The sequence below is a fragment of the Uranotaenia lowii genome, chromosome 1 (assembly GCF_029784155.1).
Source record: "Uranotaenia lowii strain MFRU-FL chromosome 1, ASM2978415v1, whole genome shotgun sequence".
NCBI lineage: Eukaryota > Metazoa > Arthropoda > Insecta > Diptera > Culicidae > Uranotaenia > Uranotaenia lowii.
Window position 1 is genome coordinate 11,453,736 of NC_073691.1, and position 15,970 is coordinate 11,469,705.

The 15,970-nt window shown below is 33.9% G+C and overlaps 1 protein-coding gene across 14 annotated transcripts in view; it reads left to right on the forward strand.

Moving 5' to 3' along the window:
- The window catches only part of LOC129758259 (probable serine/threonine-protein kinase DDB_G0282963), a 378,135-nt gene that overhangs the window by 329,118 nt on the left and 33,047 nt on the right, over positions 1–15,970 (forward strand). For all 14 annotated transcript variants that reach the window (XM_055756071.1, XM_055756625.1, XM_055729006.1 and 11 more), the window contains one exon: positions 7,035–7,422. In XM_055756071.1, the coding sequence (XP_055612046.1) occupies positions 7,035–7,422 (388 nt within the window). The remainder of the gene's footprint in view (positions 1–7,034; positions 7,423–15,970) is intronic.

Sequence of the window (15,970 nt, forward strand, 5' to 3'; positions counted from 1 at the left end):
TACTTTCTGGCAAAGCGGCAGAAACATATGTTCATACGTACTGCCTGCGTGTTTGAATGACTATTTTAATCCTCCCCAACAACAGCAACAACAAAGCAAGATGTATCAGGCAGACAGCATTCGATCATCGATCAGTAAACGAGTGAGTGAGTGAGTGATTAGCAAGAGAAGTTATTGACTGAAAAAAGAAACTGAAAATCAGGTAGCTCCTCACTCAGTTGAGAATTCCAACTGGAGAAGAAACGTCTCTCTTTCAAATTTTATTTCTTTGATTCTCGGAGCAGCGCTGTCGAACACAATCTTTGCCTCACTGGGAGATAAACCAACCGACAATTTAGGTTTTGCTTTCGCTGTTGAAAACGTTTCAGTGTCTCTCATGAGAATTGAGTGATATTCGGAACACTGGATCGAGAACTGTCGCTAAGTTTTATGACGATTTTATTATCAAGTACTGAATACTATTATAAAACATACAGGAGAAAGCTTGGAGCAAATTTCCAAGTTTGTGTTTTATTGTAGTTTTTACAGAGCATTCATAACTCTTTCGAAACAACTTAAACAGATTATTTAGTAAAAGCTTTATAAGCGTATTCTCAACTTCCTGGAAACAAATGGTCGAAACAAGAAAACAAGCTTTTTTCATAACTATAATAAAACAGTCATGAAACGAGCTGCAAGAAAAAATGTACCGAATAATGGTATTCGGCGAACGTCCGAATACCGAATATTGACCTTTTCAACTATTCGGCCAAACGAATATTCGGCCGCTAATGCTTTTCATGTTTTTGAGTCGATTATTTTCAACCAGATAATGTATTACAAAATCTTTTTCAAGTAGGGGTCTCTCTGATTAAAAAAAATCTCCAATAACTGAAATGACATCAGATGGCTTGTCGCTTCAAGAGCGTTTATCACCAAAGAGATGGGTTCCTCTGAAATATGGCAAAAAACGCGTCGAAATTGGTGCCAAGCAATATGAAATTGGTTATTTGATATCGAATTAGATGATATTCGAATTTGAGCAAGATATCTCCAAATTAGTTATTAAAAAGTACGATGATTTTTATCAGTCTATGCTTTAACCTTGGGCAAATCAGGACAATTTTAGGATTTTTTTTTAAAAAAAAAGGCAAATGTGAACAAAATCAAGTCCAAAAACATGCAATAGGTAAATGAAAGAAAATAACTTGAAATTTAATATTTTCATTGAATGGCAGGAGCAGTATTTAAATCGTATCGTATGGATTAAATAAAAATTGATGTTAATTTTGGAATTGTTTAAAAATCGTTTTTGAACATAAAATCTCAAAATGTTCAAAGAAAAATCAAAATTTTTTATTTGATTTAGCAAAAAATTTGAATAAAGCCGGGCAAAATCCGGGAAGTTTTAAACAATATCTGAGCATTCTAACCAGATTTGACTAATCTTGAATTCTTTATTGGATTTATGGGCAAGCCTGGGTATTCCACAAAAATCTGAAATAAACTATTACCAAAGTATAAAGCAATATTTATTAGTATTCTCATGTACGATCTACAGTGAAAGATAAGTTACACCTAAGACGCTTAACTGAAAACACAAGTTTCTGATGATTGTGTAGCTTTTTCAACATTACTTTTGGCTGTTCTATAAATTATCCAAATTTATTTGAAAAATTACACAATTTTGTTATTTTATAGGCTTAAAAAAAATATTCGGCCTATTCGGCCTTAGCTCAACTATTCGGTGAGCCGAATATTCGGCTTAACGGTTTTTTGGCGATATTCGGCGGTATTACTTAGGATGTTTCATTCTAAAATTAAATTGAGCTCCCCTGAAAATTTCAACAATTTTCATCAATGCATTCATAAGTTATTCAAAAAACAAAATATTGACTTTTTTGGAAACACTTCTTAAACGAATATTCGACCGAATTTTCCATAGAATTTTCCATAAAAATTCAAAAGCGACTTTTTCAATTTTCTACTATTTCTTCCATCTTCATGTCTCTCATGTTTTCGAATTGATTATTTTCAACCAGATGTGAAACACATCAAATTTTCTTCCAGTAGCAGTCCCCTTATTTTCGAAATATCATCAATAACTGAAGGACTTTAGATGACTTGCCGCAAATGCGAAAAAAACGCGTGCAATGTTATTTAGTTACCACCTACTTCCGCCTAGGCATTATTTTAAAACATACAAGACAAAAAAAGAAAGAAATTAACTTGAAATTTAAAGTTTTCATTGAATCACAGCAGCAGCAATGTATCTAAAGTTCAAACCAAAATTGATGCTCATTATTAAATTAGCTTTGAAAAACCATGTTTGAACACAAAATCTTAAAATTGTCAAAGAGAAATTTTTTATTCGATTGAGTAAATAATCTGAACAAATCCGGGAAAATTTCGAAAAGTTTCAAAAAATTTTTGGGCATCCCGGTCAGATTTGTCTTTTCTCGATTTATTTATCGGCTTTATGAACAAGCCTGGTTACATAAAGAAAATCTGGAATAAACGATAATCAAAGTATACACGAGTACACCTCAGATGTTTTTAATGAAATTATAAGTTTTTGATGATTGTGCAGCTTTTTCAACATTACTTTTGAATATTTTATAAATTTTCCAACATTATTTTGATAAATTTGACAAGGGTGTAACTGAAGAAATTAAAAAAAAAATCGGATTATTCGGCCGAATACTTGAGTCAACTATTCGATGGGCCAAATATCTAGCATAATGGTTTATTCAAGAGCTTTTGGTGCTCTTAAACTTTTAGATAAAAATAATTTGAGAAAATTCCGCACTTTTCTGACAAAAATTTAAATCATTACATAAAATTTAAAAATAAAGATTTTTATCAACTTTCTCCGAGACTTCAAAAAATTTTGACATCTGCGAAAAAAAAATTATAAATGTTTTCTATTTATTTACTTATCTAAATTCTGTAAAATAATAGATTTTGAAGTAATTTTAATAGAAGTATGAATTAAATTGAATCAACGAAATTTTGAAAAAAGAAAATCAAATGTTTTTGCTGGCTTCAACAAATTTGTTATATAAAATATTTTTTTTTTTCGAACCTTTTCAATACTGTCAGAAAATACTTGCTTTTCCAAATTTTTAAAACCTGTAGAGTTTTACTTTTTGTTTATCATGCATCATCAAAATATTTTTCCTTAATTTGATAAAGTATAAAAACAATTTCAGAATCAGTTATCAATGATTGATTAAACTCACAACTGGTTCTGTTTTTTATCTCATAAACTTCTTTTTTTTTTTTTTCATTTAATTTATCGACCTTAACAGTGAAAGTTATATTTTTTGTTGGTAAGCACATTTCAAGATTATGAAAATGAAAAAATGAATTTTATAGTCAAACTAAGTTTCTACCTATAATCCTTTCCGGGACCCAATATTTCAATTGACGGCGACAAAAAATTCATACCTAATAATTTAAACAATAGTTGCGCTTGAAAATTGATAAACATTTCAATAATTTTAATGTTTGTTATTGTACTATTAATTCTTCTTTTCAAAATCGATTATGACGTAATGAATAAAAAAAATCAAAACTTGTAGCCATTTATTCTGATAACTGGAACTGGAATATAAAAATTAATATTATCTCTGACTTTGATCATTGGCACTCTTGAAATAAAATTGAATATTTTCTTCTTTTTATAAAATTCAATTCAATCATGATCTACGTGTTTTCAATATATTTACTTAAGTTCAAAACGGATTTTTATTGTTATAGAAAATTCATATTTTAAAGTTTTATTCAATATTACTTCAAATTTATGATAAACCAGAGGACTTCAACCCTTCAATTTAAAATGAAGAAAAGAAACGTAAATTAACATGAGTAATAATTAACTATTATTATCATTTTGCTTAAAAAATTTTAATCTTGCTTAATTACTGACCTGATTTGAAATTTATTTTAAAAATCGGATTTAGTTTCTTTTCAAATCTAGTGTTATGCACTGATTCTAAATTCTGGTTATATTCGAGATTTTAATTAGCATTCGTTTTCGGTATTTCGAAAATATTGACCTGGATCATCAATTTGAATTATTTTAAATAACTTATCAGTAAAGTTTATTATTTTGTCGAGTTAGTGAGATGGTCAAGAGTAAGAAATGTCTTAAGCAACAAATTTTATTTTTTATTATGTAATTTTGGTATTTTTATAATTTTTATTATTTTATTGAATCTCGAAAACTTCCCCAATGGACGAGACCTTCGCACGGGCCTGCAATATAGTATCACCAAACCTAAAGTAAACTTGCCGGAAGTTTTCGGGCGCGTGTCCAGGCCGGGTGAATTTCATCTAAAATTCCGGAGATACCCGGGGAAATTTGGGCAAAACCAGAAATAATTCCTAAAATCAAGAAGAAAATCACTGGAAATGTTTGTTTTAGTCATAACACATCTAAATGTTTCGGGTCTTATTTATTTGCTTCCAAAAAATAGTTTATCTTTATTTTGGTAAAAATATACATGATCAATTGATGCCTTGAAAATGTTAAAAAAATTAACAAAAAATTTTGAATGATTTTGCAATTATAATGAAAAAATCCTGGATTTTGCAACGAATTTCGGACATTCGCACCTAACCAGACCTTTACCAAATTTTGTATAAAAAATCTGGGTATAGCAAGGCAATCTAGTAAGCCCAACCTTCAATCTATTTTAAAACATGATTAAAAAGAAAATTGACATCTGTATAAGATGTTAGCTATTTCAGCTAACAATAAATTTCTTACAAAGTTTCTTTTATCTGGTCCTGGTCACATATTTCACTAATTTTTAAATATTTATCACAGATTTCTCAAATTATATATTCTTTAAAAAAAACAATTATATATTCTTCTAAAATAAAATTTAAACCGCTAATTCCACAATATACAACACCAACATGAATTTTCGAAATTCTGGATGTTTTCCTTGCAATAAGCCAGATGTTATTTAATATCTGAGGGTCTATTCAAAGCCACACTATTTTCCTAGGTGAGGTATCAATGTTAGTTTAACAAGAAGGCTTCCATTCAAAGTCTCAGTTTTCCCAGGCACAAATTTTAGTTTAACAAGAACTTCAAATCTTCAGTATCTTATTTTCAGTATAAAATATACATATAATATCTGTGTTGCATAGCTTACGGCATATTCAAGACTAGAAGACTAGAAATTTTAGATGTTTGCGTGCTTTTCGTTTCTACCGTTCCAACTCCTGGTGTCACATAACTAAGATCTTATCATTTTATGTTTGCCAATATCTTGTGAATTGTGTATTTGACTCATTCCAAGCACCCATCAACTGAAAACCAATTTTTATTTTTCGTTAATCAAAAAATAATTTGTACACCGTCAGAAAAGCTTTTAAAGATATTCAGTTGCCTTTTTTTAGATTTGAGAGGGTGTCTGTTAAAATTTAAAATTTTCGGTAAAAAATTAAGTTATTTAACCAATATTTTTTATTCAAAACATAACTTTGTTAAAAAAAAAACCAGCCGTCTTTTAAGCAAGACAAGATATATAGAATTGTCACTTTTAGTTTACTCTCTAGAATTAGTGATATAGGTATCTATTTTTGAGCGTTGTAACGTCACGAAAATCTACAGTCTACATCAAAACATAAAAATAATCAGGCTTTTTGAACACTCGATTCGAGAATAAAAAAAATTATCATTGAAATGAACTTCTCTGTGATTTTTTGAAATTATTTTTGTGAATTATAAAATAGGTAGATTTGCGATTTGAATAAAAACCTTGAAAAATGAACAAGTTCTTCATACATCAATTTTAATATGAATAACCCCGCTAAATGATTTCATTACCTGCTGGTATTTGGCAACTTATCCATGAAATAAATTCAAGGTGATTCAAAAAATCTTTGATCATGGTATATTTCAACAATTGAAATTTTTTTAAACAAATTCATAAATCTTTTATAATATTTTTTTAAATTATTTAAAAAATAAACTGTCCTTTAATTGAAATTTCCACCTCAAATTGGCCTAGAAAATCCTAATCGAACCCCGTATCCACTTAAAATCTCACAGAAGGAACTTCAAAATTAATTTTAAAATTAAACAAATTAAAATATGTGTTAGCACAAGGTTCCATGAAGAATTTGAATTTGATCAGACTTTGGGAGGGGGTCGTGCAAAAAACCTAAAATTTGTATGGAGTTATGTTGATTGTACTCGAGAAGAAAATAAAACACCAGTTTTTCATCATAATTGGTAAAGATTAAACTTGTTTGTACACAACAAGGATGTGAGCAATTAAGGTTACTCGTTCCTTTGTACCGTGGAAACAGGCAGGCTTTCCAAATTTTCTAAAAGTTTTAATTATTACATTATTTCATATGAAGAACGTATTTCATTTAAAGTTATGATAAAACAGTTATTGAACTTTAAAAAGGGGTTTATGGCACGATCTTAAAGCTAAGTTGTTTCTATCGTAATTCAAATCGATGAACGAAATGCCATTTAACTTTTTTTGAATCCAATCAAAAACTACGGTTAGATATTTGATAGGTAATAAACCTTTTTAACAGCTCTGGCAGTTTTGCATGTCGATTGTTAATAATGACACGAAGTAATCAACCAACTTATCTGTTAATTTGCTGCCAACCGTAGTGAAATCTTCGATCTAAAGAAAACCGATTAAGCTGGCTCAATTAATCGCCGCGGGTAGTAGTAATAATAAGTAGCAACGAAGGACCAAGGGGTTCGCTTTCCGCAATAATATTGTGCACGCTTAAATATTGCGTGTGCCAACTTGGCTAGTCTATCCGATTACGATCAAAAGACGACGGCCGCTCTCAAGCTGGCGACCGTCTTTGCTACGTGCCATACCGTTGAGAGGTGGTTGTTTTTCCGACCATTTGCCATCACCGATGTTTTACTAATTCAATTTTCCTTCTCTCTTTTTCTTTTTATTTTCATTGTTTTGATCCACGGTCTCTCTCTCGACCTCAAACACCAACACCAACAAACGAACGTGCACGCAATCGGAAAATGGGATCACGCCAACGAGCAGCCAACAAGAAAGCCAAACTCATCAGCAGCAACAACAACGGAAGCAACGGGCCGAATCTCCTGCTGAGTCCGACTTCGGGCAAATCCGGCTCGGCAGTCGACGATCAGCACTTCTACGGCCAACACTATCACAGCAACAACAACAACAATAGCAACACGAACCATCAACAGCAGCAGCCATCGTACCAACATCACCATCACCAGTCCCGATCGAGTTCGGCACTCTCGTCCTCGTCCGGCGGCCCGAATCTGGTCAACAAGCAGCTGGTGCTGCCATTTGTGCCGCCGGCTTTCCCGAATGGATCCACCGATGGCAACAACCACCTGATCAAACCATCCGAATACCTGAAGAGCATCTCGGACAAGAAGTCGAACGCGGGCTCCCAGAGGTTAGTGTGAATTGCTTTGCTTTGTTTGATTCATCTCGCTCGATCCGAACGCGTGGCTCTCCGGGCTTCCTCGAATGGTGGCTTGGCTGGTTTTCATTCGGCGGGGTGCGGTCGATCGGAACGTTACGGTTTTCTGTTTTTCGACCACGAACGGAGTTTTCTCGAGGCGGGCGCGTGGCTGAATCGCGGGAATTCAACATTTTGCGCGATTGGGACTGTTCTAATTGGTATACTTGGGGTTTTAAGTTCTTGTATAAAAAAGGATATTCGAAGTGTGCTTGGTAAAAATGGTCTTATTATGTTCACATATAAAGCCTATAAATCTTTAATGGATGTGTCAAACAGTGTTATTCTGTTGATCGGTGTTCTAAAACTGTTCCACTTACTTGTTATGCTCTCAAAGTGTTCGAGTTCTAGTGTTTTTCAAACCGTCATGTGCTATATAATTATGGAAGTGTTCTTAAACTGTTAACCGTGAGCATGCCTGATCATATATCGTCTTCAAGAATTACAAATCAGGTGCATACTAAACCTAAGCTGTTATCAGTGGCTAACTCACTCTGAACAAATGAATCCTCAAAAGTTATTTCGAATGGAACTAACATCCTAGGAAAACTAAGGATGGGACCAGCCTTGCAAATGGAAATATTGGAAACAAAATTCAAGGAAATCTAATGTGTGGTATAAGGCGTTAACAATTCGTATTGAAAGTATTCATTTCGTCTCATTTTGTTAATCCGGTCACACAAAAAGCTAAGCAGAATATTTGTAAGGGTTCTGATTAGGTTATATCGAAGCAAAACATACAATAAAAGTTTATTTTTTAAATTTGAATAGATGTATTCAATTTGCATCTTCAAATCATCCAACAACCTAAATGGTGAAGGTGTGATATAAAATTAATTTAAAATTGAATCTGGCCCACTACACTCGCGGAAATAAGTATGAAGACAAGCTGTATATAGGGAATTCGATACTTTCATGTGAGTATTCAATTCAACACTTGTCCACGGTAGATTCATAGAATAATGCCATTTCTTGAAATACTGTTGTTTCGCAAAATTCATGCATCTTAAAATAAATTTGCTCTAAAAACGGATTTTCGGGTTGGAAATAAGTATAAAGACAAAGGCTATTTTATTAGAAAAACACGTTTTTATTGATCTGATTTTCAAAAACAGAGGACTTTAATAATGTGTAGCATAGCCTTTCTTGGCAATGACTTCTTGCAATCGTCGTGGCATAGAAGCTATGAAGCTTTTCAAAACGTTCGGATCCAGATTAGACCATTCGTCCTGAATCGCCATTTGAACTTGTCCAGCCGTTTCATAACTTCGGCCATGCTTGAAAATGCTACGGGAACGAAGCCCCCAAACGTTTTCGATCGGATTTAGATCCGGGCTGCAGGCTGGCCACTCCAAAAGAGGGATGTTATGAAGTTCCAAGAACTCTTTTGTAGCTCTGGACGCATGGCAGGCAGCATTGTCTTGCTGGAAAACCATGTTTTCGCCCATAAAATTTTCCGAAAATGGAACAAGAACTTCTTCTAATAGCTGGCAATACATCTGTGAGTCCATCCAGGTAGAGATGAAACAAACAGGTGTCTTTCCAGCCATGCTTATGCCGGCCCAGATCATGACAGATCCTCCACCAAAGTTTCGTTTCTCTCTCGTTGGCCTCTTCTGCCTCTTGTCGTACCAGCGGCTGCTAAAACCATCTGGCCCGTCTATGTTGAACTTCTTCTCGTCACTAAAAACCTCGTTTGACCACTCTTGGTCCCAAAATTAATACTTTTCGGCAAAAGCAAAACGGGCTTTTTGGTGACGAAGAAGAAGTCTTGGTACAGACGTTGCTTTGGTGAAGGAAACATTAGGATCGTCTTTAAAAACCTTCCGAATCCGACGCCCAGATACTGTCAGCTTCATCTCCGCTTTGATTTCCTCAGAAGACAGCTTTTGGTGGACCGCCAGTCGTTTTATTTTCCTCGTACACCTCGGCATCAGGGAAGATGGACGTCCACATCGCTTCCTTGTGGCATATTTTTCGCCTAGCCGCAGATAATTATGCACCACATCCTTACTCCTACCAATCCTGATGCCGATTTCACGCAAAGTTAGCCCTTGTTTTCGAAGAGTATCTACTCTACCCTTCTCATAATCGCTCAAAGGGCTATTTTTTGGCATTTTTCCTGTAAATATCAAATAAAATGTGAAAACCTTCACCAATGATGTTTTCTTTCTTTGTCACCATCAGTTCACTTCTTATTGAGCAAAACTTTTCTCTTTTAGCGTAAAAAATATCCTCCGCGAGCGAAATTGAACAGAAGCAAACAACTGTCTTTATACTTATTTCCAGGCGTAAAACGAAAATATTTACACTCCGACACGCACACATGCATTCTAACCCATTCTGACACACCGATAATTTTCTACTCACCACTACATTTACATTGACTAACATTCGGTTACAGTTGTTTACACTGTAAACGTAAGAGCAGTAAAAACTATGTTGTCTTTATACTTATTTCCAGTAGTGTATCGCTAAACAGCCAGCTCACGAATACGCCTAAAGTTATTCATGGTAATATTGCAAGCTTTCACAGTCAATAACATTATCTTTTCAAACTACCATCTAAGCGGATCTAATTATGTAATAAATTGTTAATGTATGTCCAAAACTTGAAACTTTTTATACTTTTTTTTTAATTCGAGGCTTAGTCCATCTGAAATCTACTGTAAATGACGTTTTTGGAACGAAATTAAACCCACGATACAATTTCTCAAATTCAGAATTTCTATCCAAAATTTTTTATTTAATTAGCTGAGTAATTGCCAAAACTTGATTTGGTTCCGATTAGCTTATTTCTTTAAAATTGATTATTTTTCCCGAGGTGATATCTTAAACGAAATAAGCTTAATTACACTGAAATTCACCTTCTATTTCTGGAAATTTTTAAAATACTCAATTCGGAAAAAGAAAATCGATAATTTATTTTCATTTTAAAATAGCAGTTCGTAGAATTGTTTATTTAGATTTTTTATATGAATTGAAAAAAATTAAAAACTAATTGATCATTTAAGAGTGTTCAATATATTATGCGGTATATGCTCGTTTAATAGTTTGAAACTAAATGATTATACATCTACTTGGAAATTAAATGTTTCAGTGTGTGTCAAGCTTGGCTGTAGGAGTTGAAGGTCTTTTCGGGGTGAAACCATCTCCCTCATAAATTCCTTATCAATTTTATTGAAAATTTCCTGAAGTCCACTATTCAAAGATTCAGTTTTAAAAAAAATTCTTGATTCACATAAAATTTATAAATTTTTTTTTTTGATTTCAAATAAGCTACACGTAGTAATAAAATAAGACCCAAATTTGTATCACATTTATCACATTATTTTTGTCCACTGATTTTATATTCAATTGACCAAAGGTCCAGTGTAAACAATTTTTAAATAACAATGCCATCAAAATATGCACTGTTTTGTACAATTTAACCTAGCTGGACAAAAAAAAGATTGTATAAACGCGTGTAAAGCTATTTTTTTTATTAAATCCTCATATAAAACCAATATTTTTTGAATACTTTGGATATTTTTCATTTGCCAAATTCTACTTAATTACCTACTTGAAAATAGAAACACTTGCAAAAACGACTAAGGTGATTTTACGGGAATTATCAGAAGCCATATGCCAATAAGTCGGGATGTATCATCCAAACGGATGAAAATCCTTGAAAAAAAAGCCTTATGCCAATAATGAGCTATAGAGTCGTCCATTTATTACGTACCACTCTTACGGGGAAGGGGGTGTAGAGCGTGAACTCAAGCGTTACGAATTGTAACATAGGGAGGGAAGGGAATGTGTCGTGATTTGACGATTCTTCCAACGCCAAATCAAAGCAAACAATCAGCAGCAGCAGCCTTAAAAATCCGCGCTTCCAAAGCCAATTTCGACTTTTCCACCGGAAGGCCAACTCAAAACAAACAATCAGCAGTAGCTGCCTAAAAAATCTGCACATTCTTAGACAATTCTGTTTTTTCAACGGAAGGCCTAATCAAAACAAACTATAAGCAGTAGCGGCAGCCTTAAAAATCTGCACTTCCTATGCCAATTCCGTCATTTCCACCGGAAGGCCTAATCAAAGCAAAAAATCAGCAGCAACCGTCTTGAAAATCTGCGCTTCCAAAGCCATTCCGTCCTTTTTCATCGGTAAGCAAAATCATCACAAACAATAAGAGGCAGCAGACTTAGAAATCTGCGCTTCTTTAGCCAATTTCGACCTTTTTCACCGCAAAGCCAATCAAAACAAACAATCAGCAGCAGCAGCCATAAAAATCTGCGCTTCTTTAGTCAATCCCGCCCTTCTTCACAGTAAAGCCAAACAAAACAAACAAGCAGCAGCAACAGCCTTAAAAATCTGCACTTCCTAAGGTCAAATCATAGCAAACAATCAGCAGAAGCTGCCTTAAAAATCTGCGCTTCCAAATCCATCCAATCGTCCAAATCGTCCATTTCAACCGTAAAACCAAACCAAAACAAACTATAAGCAGCAGCAGTATTAAAAATCTGCGCTTCTTTAGCCAATTCCGTTTTTTCCACTGGAAAGCAAAATCATCACAAACAATCAGCAGCAGCAGCCTTAAAAATCTGCGCTTCTTTAGCCAATTCCAACCTTTTCACCGGAAAGCCGAACAATACAAACAATCAGCAACAACAGCCTTAAAAATCTACGTTTCTCAAGCCAATCCGTATTTTTCCTCTGGAAGGCCAAATCATTACAAACAATCAGCTGCAGCAGCCTTGAAAATCTGCACTTCCCAAGCCAATTCCGTCTTTTCCACTGGAAGGCCAAATCATAGCAAACAATCAGCAAAAGCTGCCTTAAAAATCAGCGCTTCCAAATCATTTCCGTCCATTTCAACCGGAAAACCAAACCAAAACAAACAATCAGCAGAATCTGCCTTAAAAATCTACGCTTCCAATTACTTTCCGTCCATTTCCATCGGAAAACCTAACCAAAACAAACAATCAGCAGCAGTTTTAAAAATCTGCACTACCTAAGCCATTTCCGTCTTTTTCACCGGAAAACCAAACAAAACAAACAATCAGCAGCAACACCCTAAAAAATCTGCGCATCCTTAGCCAATCCGCCTTTTTCCAAGGGTCGAATCAGAAACAAATTTGTTCATAGCAGGAGCCTTAAAATCTGTACTCTAAGTGCCAATCCGTATTTTTACCGGAGGCTGATTCAAAAACTTTTTTTTTACTAGCAGCAGCCTTAAAAATCAGTGCTTCCTGTGCCAATCCGTCGTTCAACCGGAGACCGATTCAATTTTTTTTGTCCATAGCAGCAGCCTTTTAAATCTGTGCTCCCTGTGCCAATCCGTCTTTCTCCCGGAGTTTGATCAGCAAGTTATCATTACAGAGTAATAAGACGCAATCAGGACAGATGTGGACTCCAATTATGATGATCTGGAAACTTTTTGTTTAGTTACTAGTTGAGTGAGAAAATTTTTTTTACATCTCAAATTGACAAAATCTTCAAATATCTTTTTTATATATATTTAGAAGAACGTTTATAAATTGAGGATAACTTAGGGGGGGGGGGGGTACATCCCAGCGTTACGATTCCTGGCATACAAAGGGGAAGGGGTTAAAAAAGTGCATTTTGTCGTTACGTTATTAATGGATGTCGACTAAATCTGACGATCTGACATAAAATCGCATTAGAAATGATTAGAAATCGTTAACAATGTTAATGCAAATTACAATTCCTACCAAATAAGCAAACGATCGTAAAAATGGTTACTTAAAGTCGATATAAATCGGATATGATAAAATTTCCGACATGTTCGGAAATTTGTTCTATCGCGCGGGATTCAAGTGAGAAAACTATCTTGTTGTTCTCTCTGCGATAAGAAAAGGAATCAGATTGCTAAAAATCAGACATTTCATTTGAATAATATTTTGAATAAAGGTCAAAACTAGCGCTCTCTCGCATGCTTTCAGGATGTACGAATAAAGTGTTGAATATAGTCCAATTTGAGTAATTTTTATCGCCAGAACTTAAAAATATTTTCAAGCCAGAACTTAAAAATATATGTGTATATTGCCTCCACTTCGGTAGGTAAATGCTGTTTTTTCGAGTTTTATGCGATGATCCTATGATGTATTTGAAACGTTTAACAAACTTTGTTGTGAAATATACCTACAAAATTGTTTGCTGGACTGATTTTTAAGTGTGAAATGGATTCTGAGACATTGTGTTCTGAAATAGCATTGAATAACTGTTTTTCATCAAATATTTTTACTTAATCAATCTAATGTTTGTGCATGTAAATTTTATCAAAATATTAATGAAGACAAATGTTTCACCTGAAGACCGCATACCAATTTGATTTAAATATAACAAAAAAGTTGTTGCGTTTCAAAGATTGTATTTTGACCGCAAATTGTCGAATAACACGCAATGAGTTCATTTTACTCAGATATGAAAAAAAAAATAACGCTTTCTGCACGTATTGGTCAGATGCAAAATCAAAATTTGTTAGAGTGAAATAGCATATGTACATTAGAGTGCCCCAAATGACCCGACTTTTGAAAAAGTTATGCGCTGCAGGCTAAAATTGATCCTAGGCCTAGTACAAGATCTCATGCCAAATTTAGGCCAGATCGGTTCAAGTTTGTATGGGATTTTGAGACATTTTGTTCGGGAGAAACATGAAAAACCAGTTTTTCATCAATAACTTTGGTTCCCGTCGGCCGATTTCTTTCAAAAACGGGTTTTCTTAAAGCCTAAATTATGAAAAACATTTCATCCGAAGACTGCATATCGATAAGAGTTAAGACAAAAAAGTTATTGGACTTCCAAAATGGGCTAACTTTTTTTACGGTGGTATTCATCACTGCTAATGAGGCGTCAATAAGTTCGACCGCCCCGACTCATTTACTGTGATGAATACCATCCTTAAAAAAGTTAGCCCATTTTGGAAGCCTAATAATTTTTTTGTCTTAACTCTTATCGATATACAGTCTTCGGATGAAATGTTTTACATAATTTAGGCTTTAAGAAAACCCGTTTTTGAAAGAAATCGGCCGACGGGAACCAAAGTTATTGATGAAAAACTGGTTTTTCATGTTTCTCCCGAACAAAATGTCTCAAAATCCCATACAAACTTCAGGCTCGTTGAGCGACCCCTTCCCGTGATCCGATCTGGCCTAAATTTGGCATGAGATCTTGTACTAAGCCTAGGATCAATTTTAGCCTGCAGCGCATAACATTTCACAGGTTTTGAATTTCCCATACAAATTTGGGGCAGTCTAATGTACATTAATATGAAAAATAAAAATCTATAATTATGCCTTGAATTTCTAATTTCACGCGGAATTTCCACTGTGACATGAATTAAATTTTCCGGACATTTCAGAACTCTTATCATTCTAGCAGTCAACCAATTTATTTTGTAATGAAAAATGCAGACAATCTCAAATTAGATTCCTTTGGAAATGCGTATGATTTGGTAAAAAAAACTGTTTGTGATGCGATCGATGCTTTTTGTGACGTGAATTCACGCCAGCATTGATAATTTTTTACGTCGGTTCACATCACCTTAATTTCCTGTTCTCACTGAGCAAGTAGAATATAAATGGCCTAGAACAAGTTTACTACCCACAATTTGAGGTACGTAATTCACGTCACGAAATTCCAAGCTCCTTTGAATTATTTGTTATAGCGTTTATAGTTTGTGTACACTTTTAAAAGTAATATCTTGTAATTCCGACTTATTCAATCTTACATTTTCAGTATCTTTTTCTAACTTTTCCTTATTTTAACTCGCACTTACCTAACAACTTATTGAGGAATCATTCGTTAAAATTACTACTGTTTCTCACAATGTATACAAAATACTTACGAAAAAAAAAATTATGAAATTTTTCAGAATATTTCTAATTTTTTTTAATAATCAATTTTTCAAAACCCATGAACCAAATTATGATTGAGTAAATTATCTGGGGGATCAAGACAGCTTTCAGAGCACATTTCCCTTATATTTTTTTACAAAAAAAAACCGAATGTTGTGTCCTGAATTCGCTTATTCGAGCTGTTGTAACTCAGCTGGATTTCAATCGATTTCGATGGAATGTTACAGAATCGTCTGGTCATTTTCAAGAAAATCTATATTCTTTGGTTTTAAAATGCCGAAAATGGTAAATGAAATCCATTTAACTGACATAGATTTCAATTTTCCAACATGCAGTGCTTGCTTTCAAACAGCTATTTGCCATAAAAAGTAACTCAAACAATATCCTCGACATATTTAAAAATGAACTGTCTCTTAATTGGTAAAACAAACAGGCATTTTGAGGAATAAGAGTAAATAAGAATAAAAATCACGTTATCCTATCAAAATTTTAAGGGAAGCTATTCTCTCTGAGATGAATAATGAACTGTTCTATCTATTTTTACAAAAATAAAGGAAAATCTTTGGAAAATTGGGAAAGCTTGTATAAGATCCAAAAAAGGAGACTTTTAGAACCACTCACC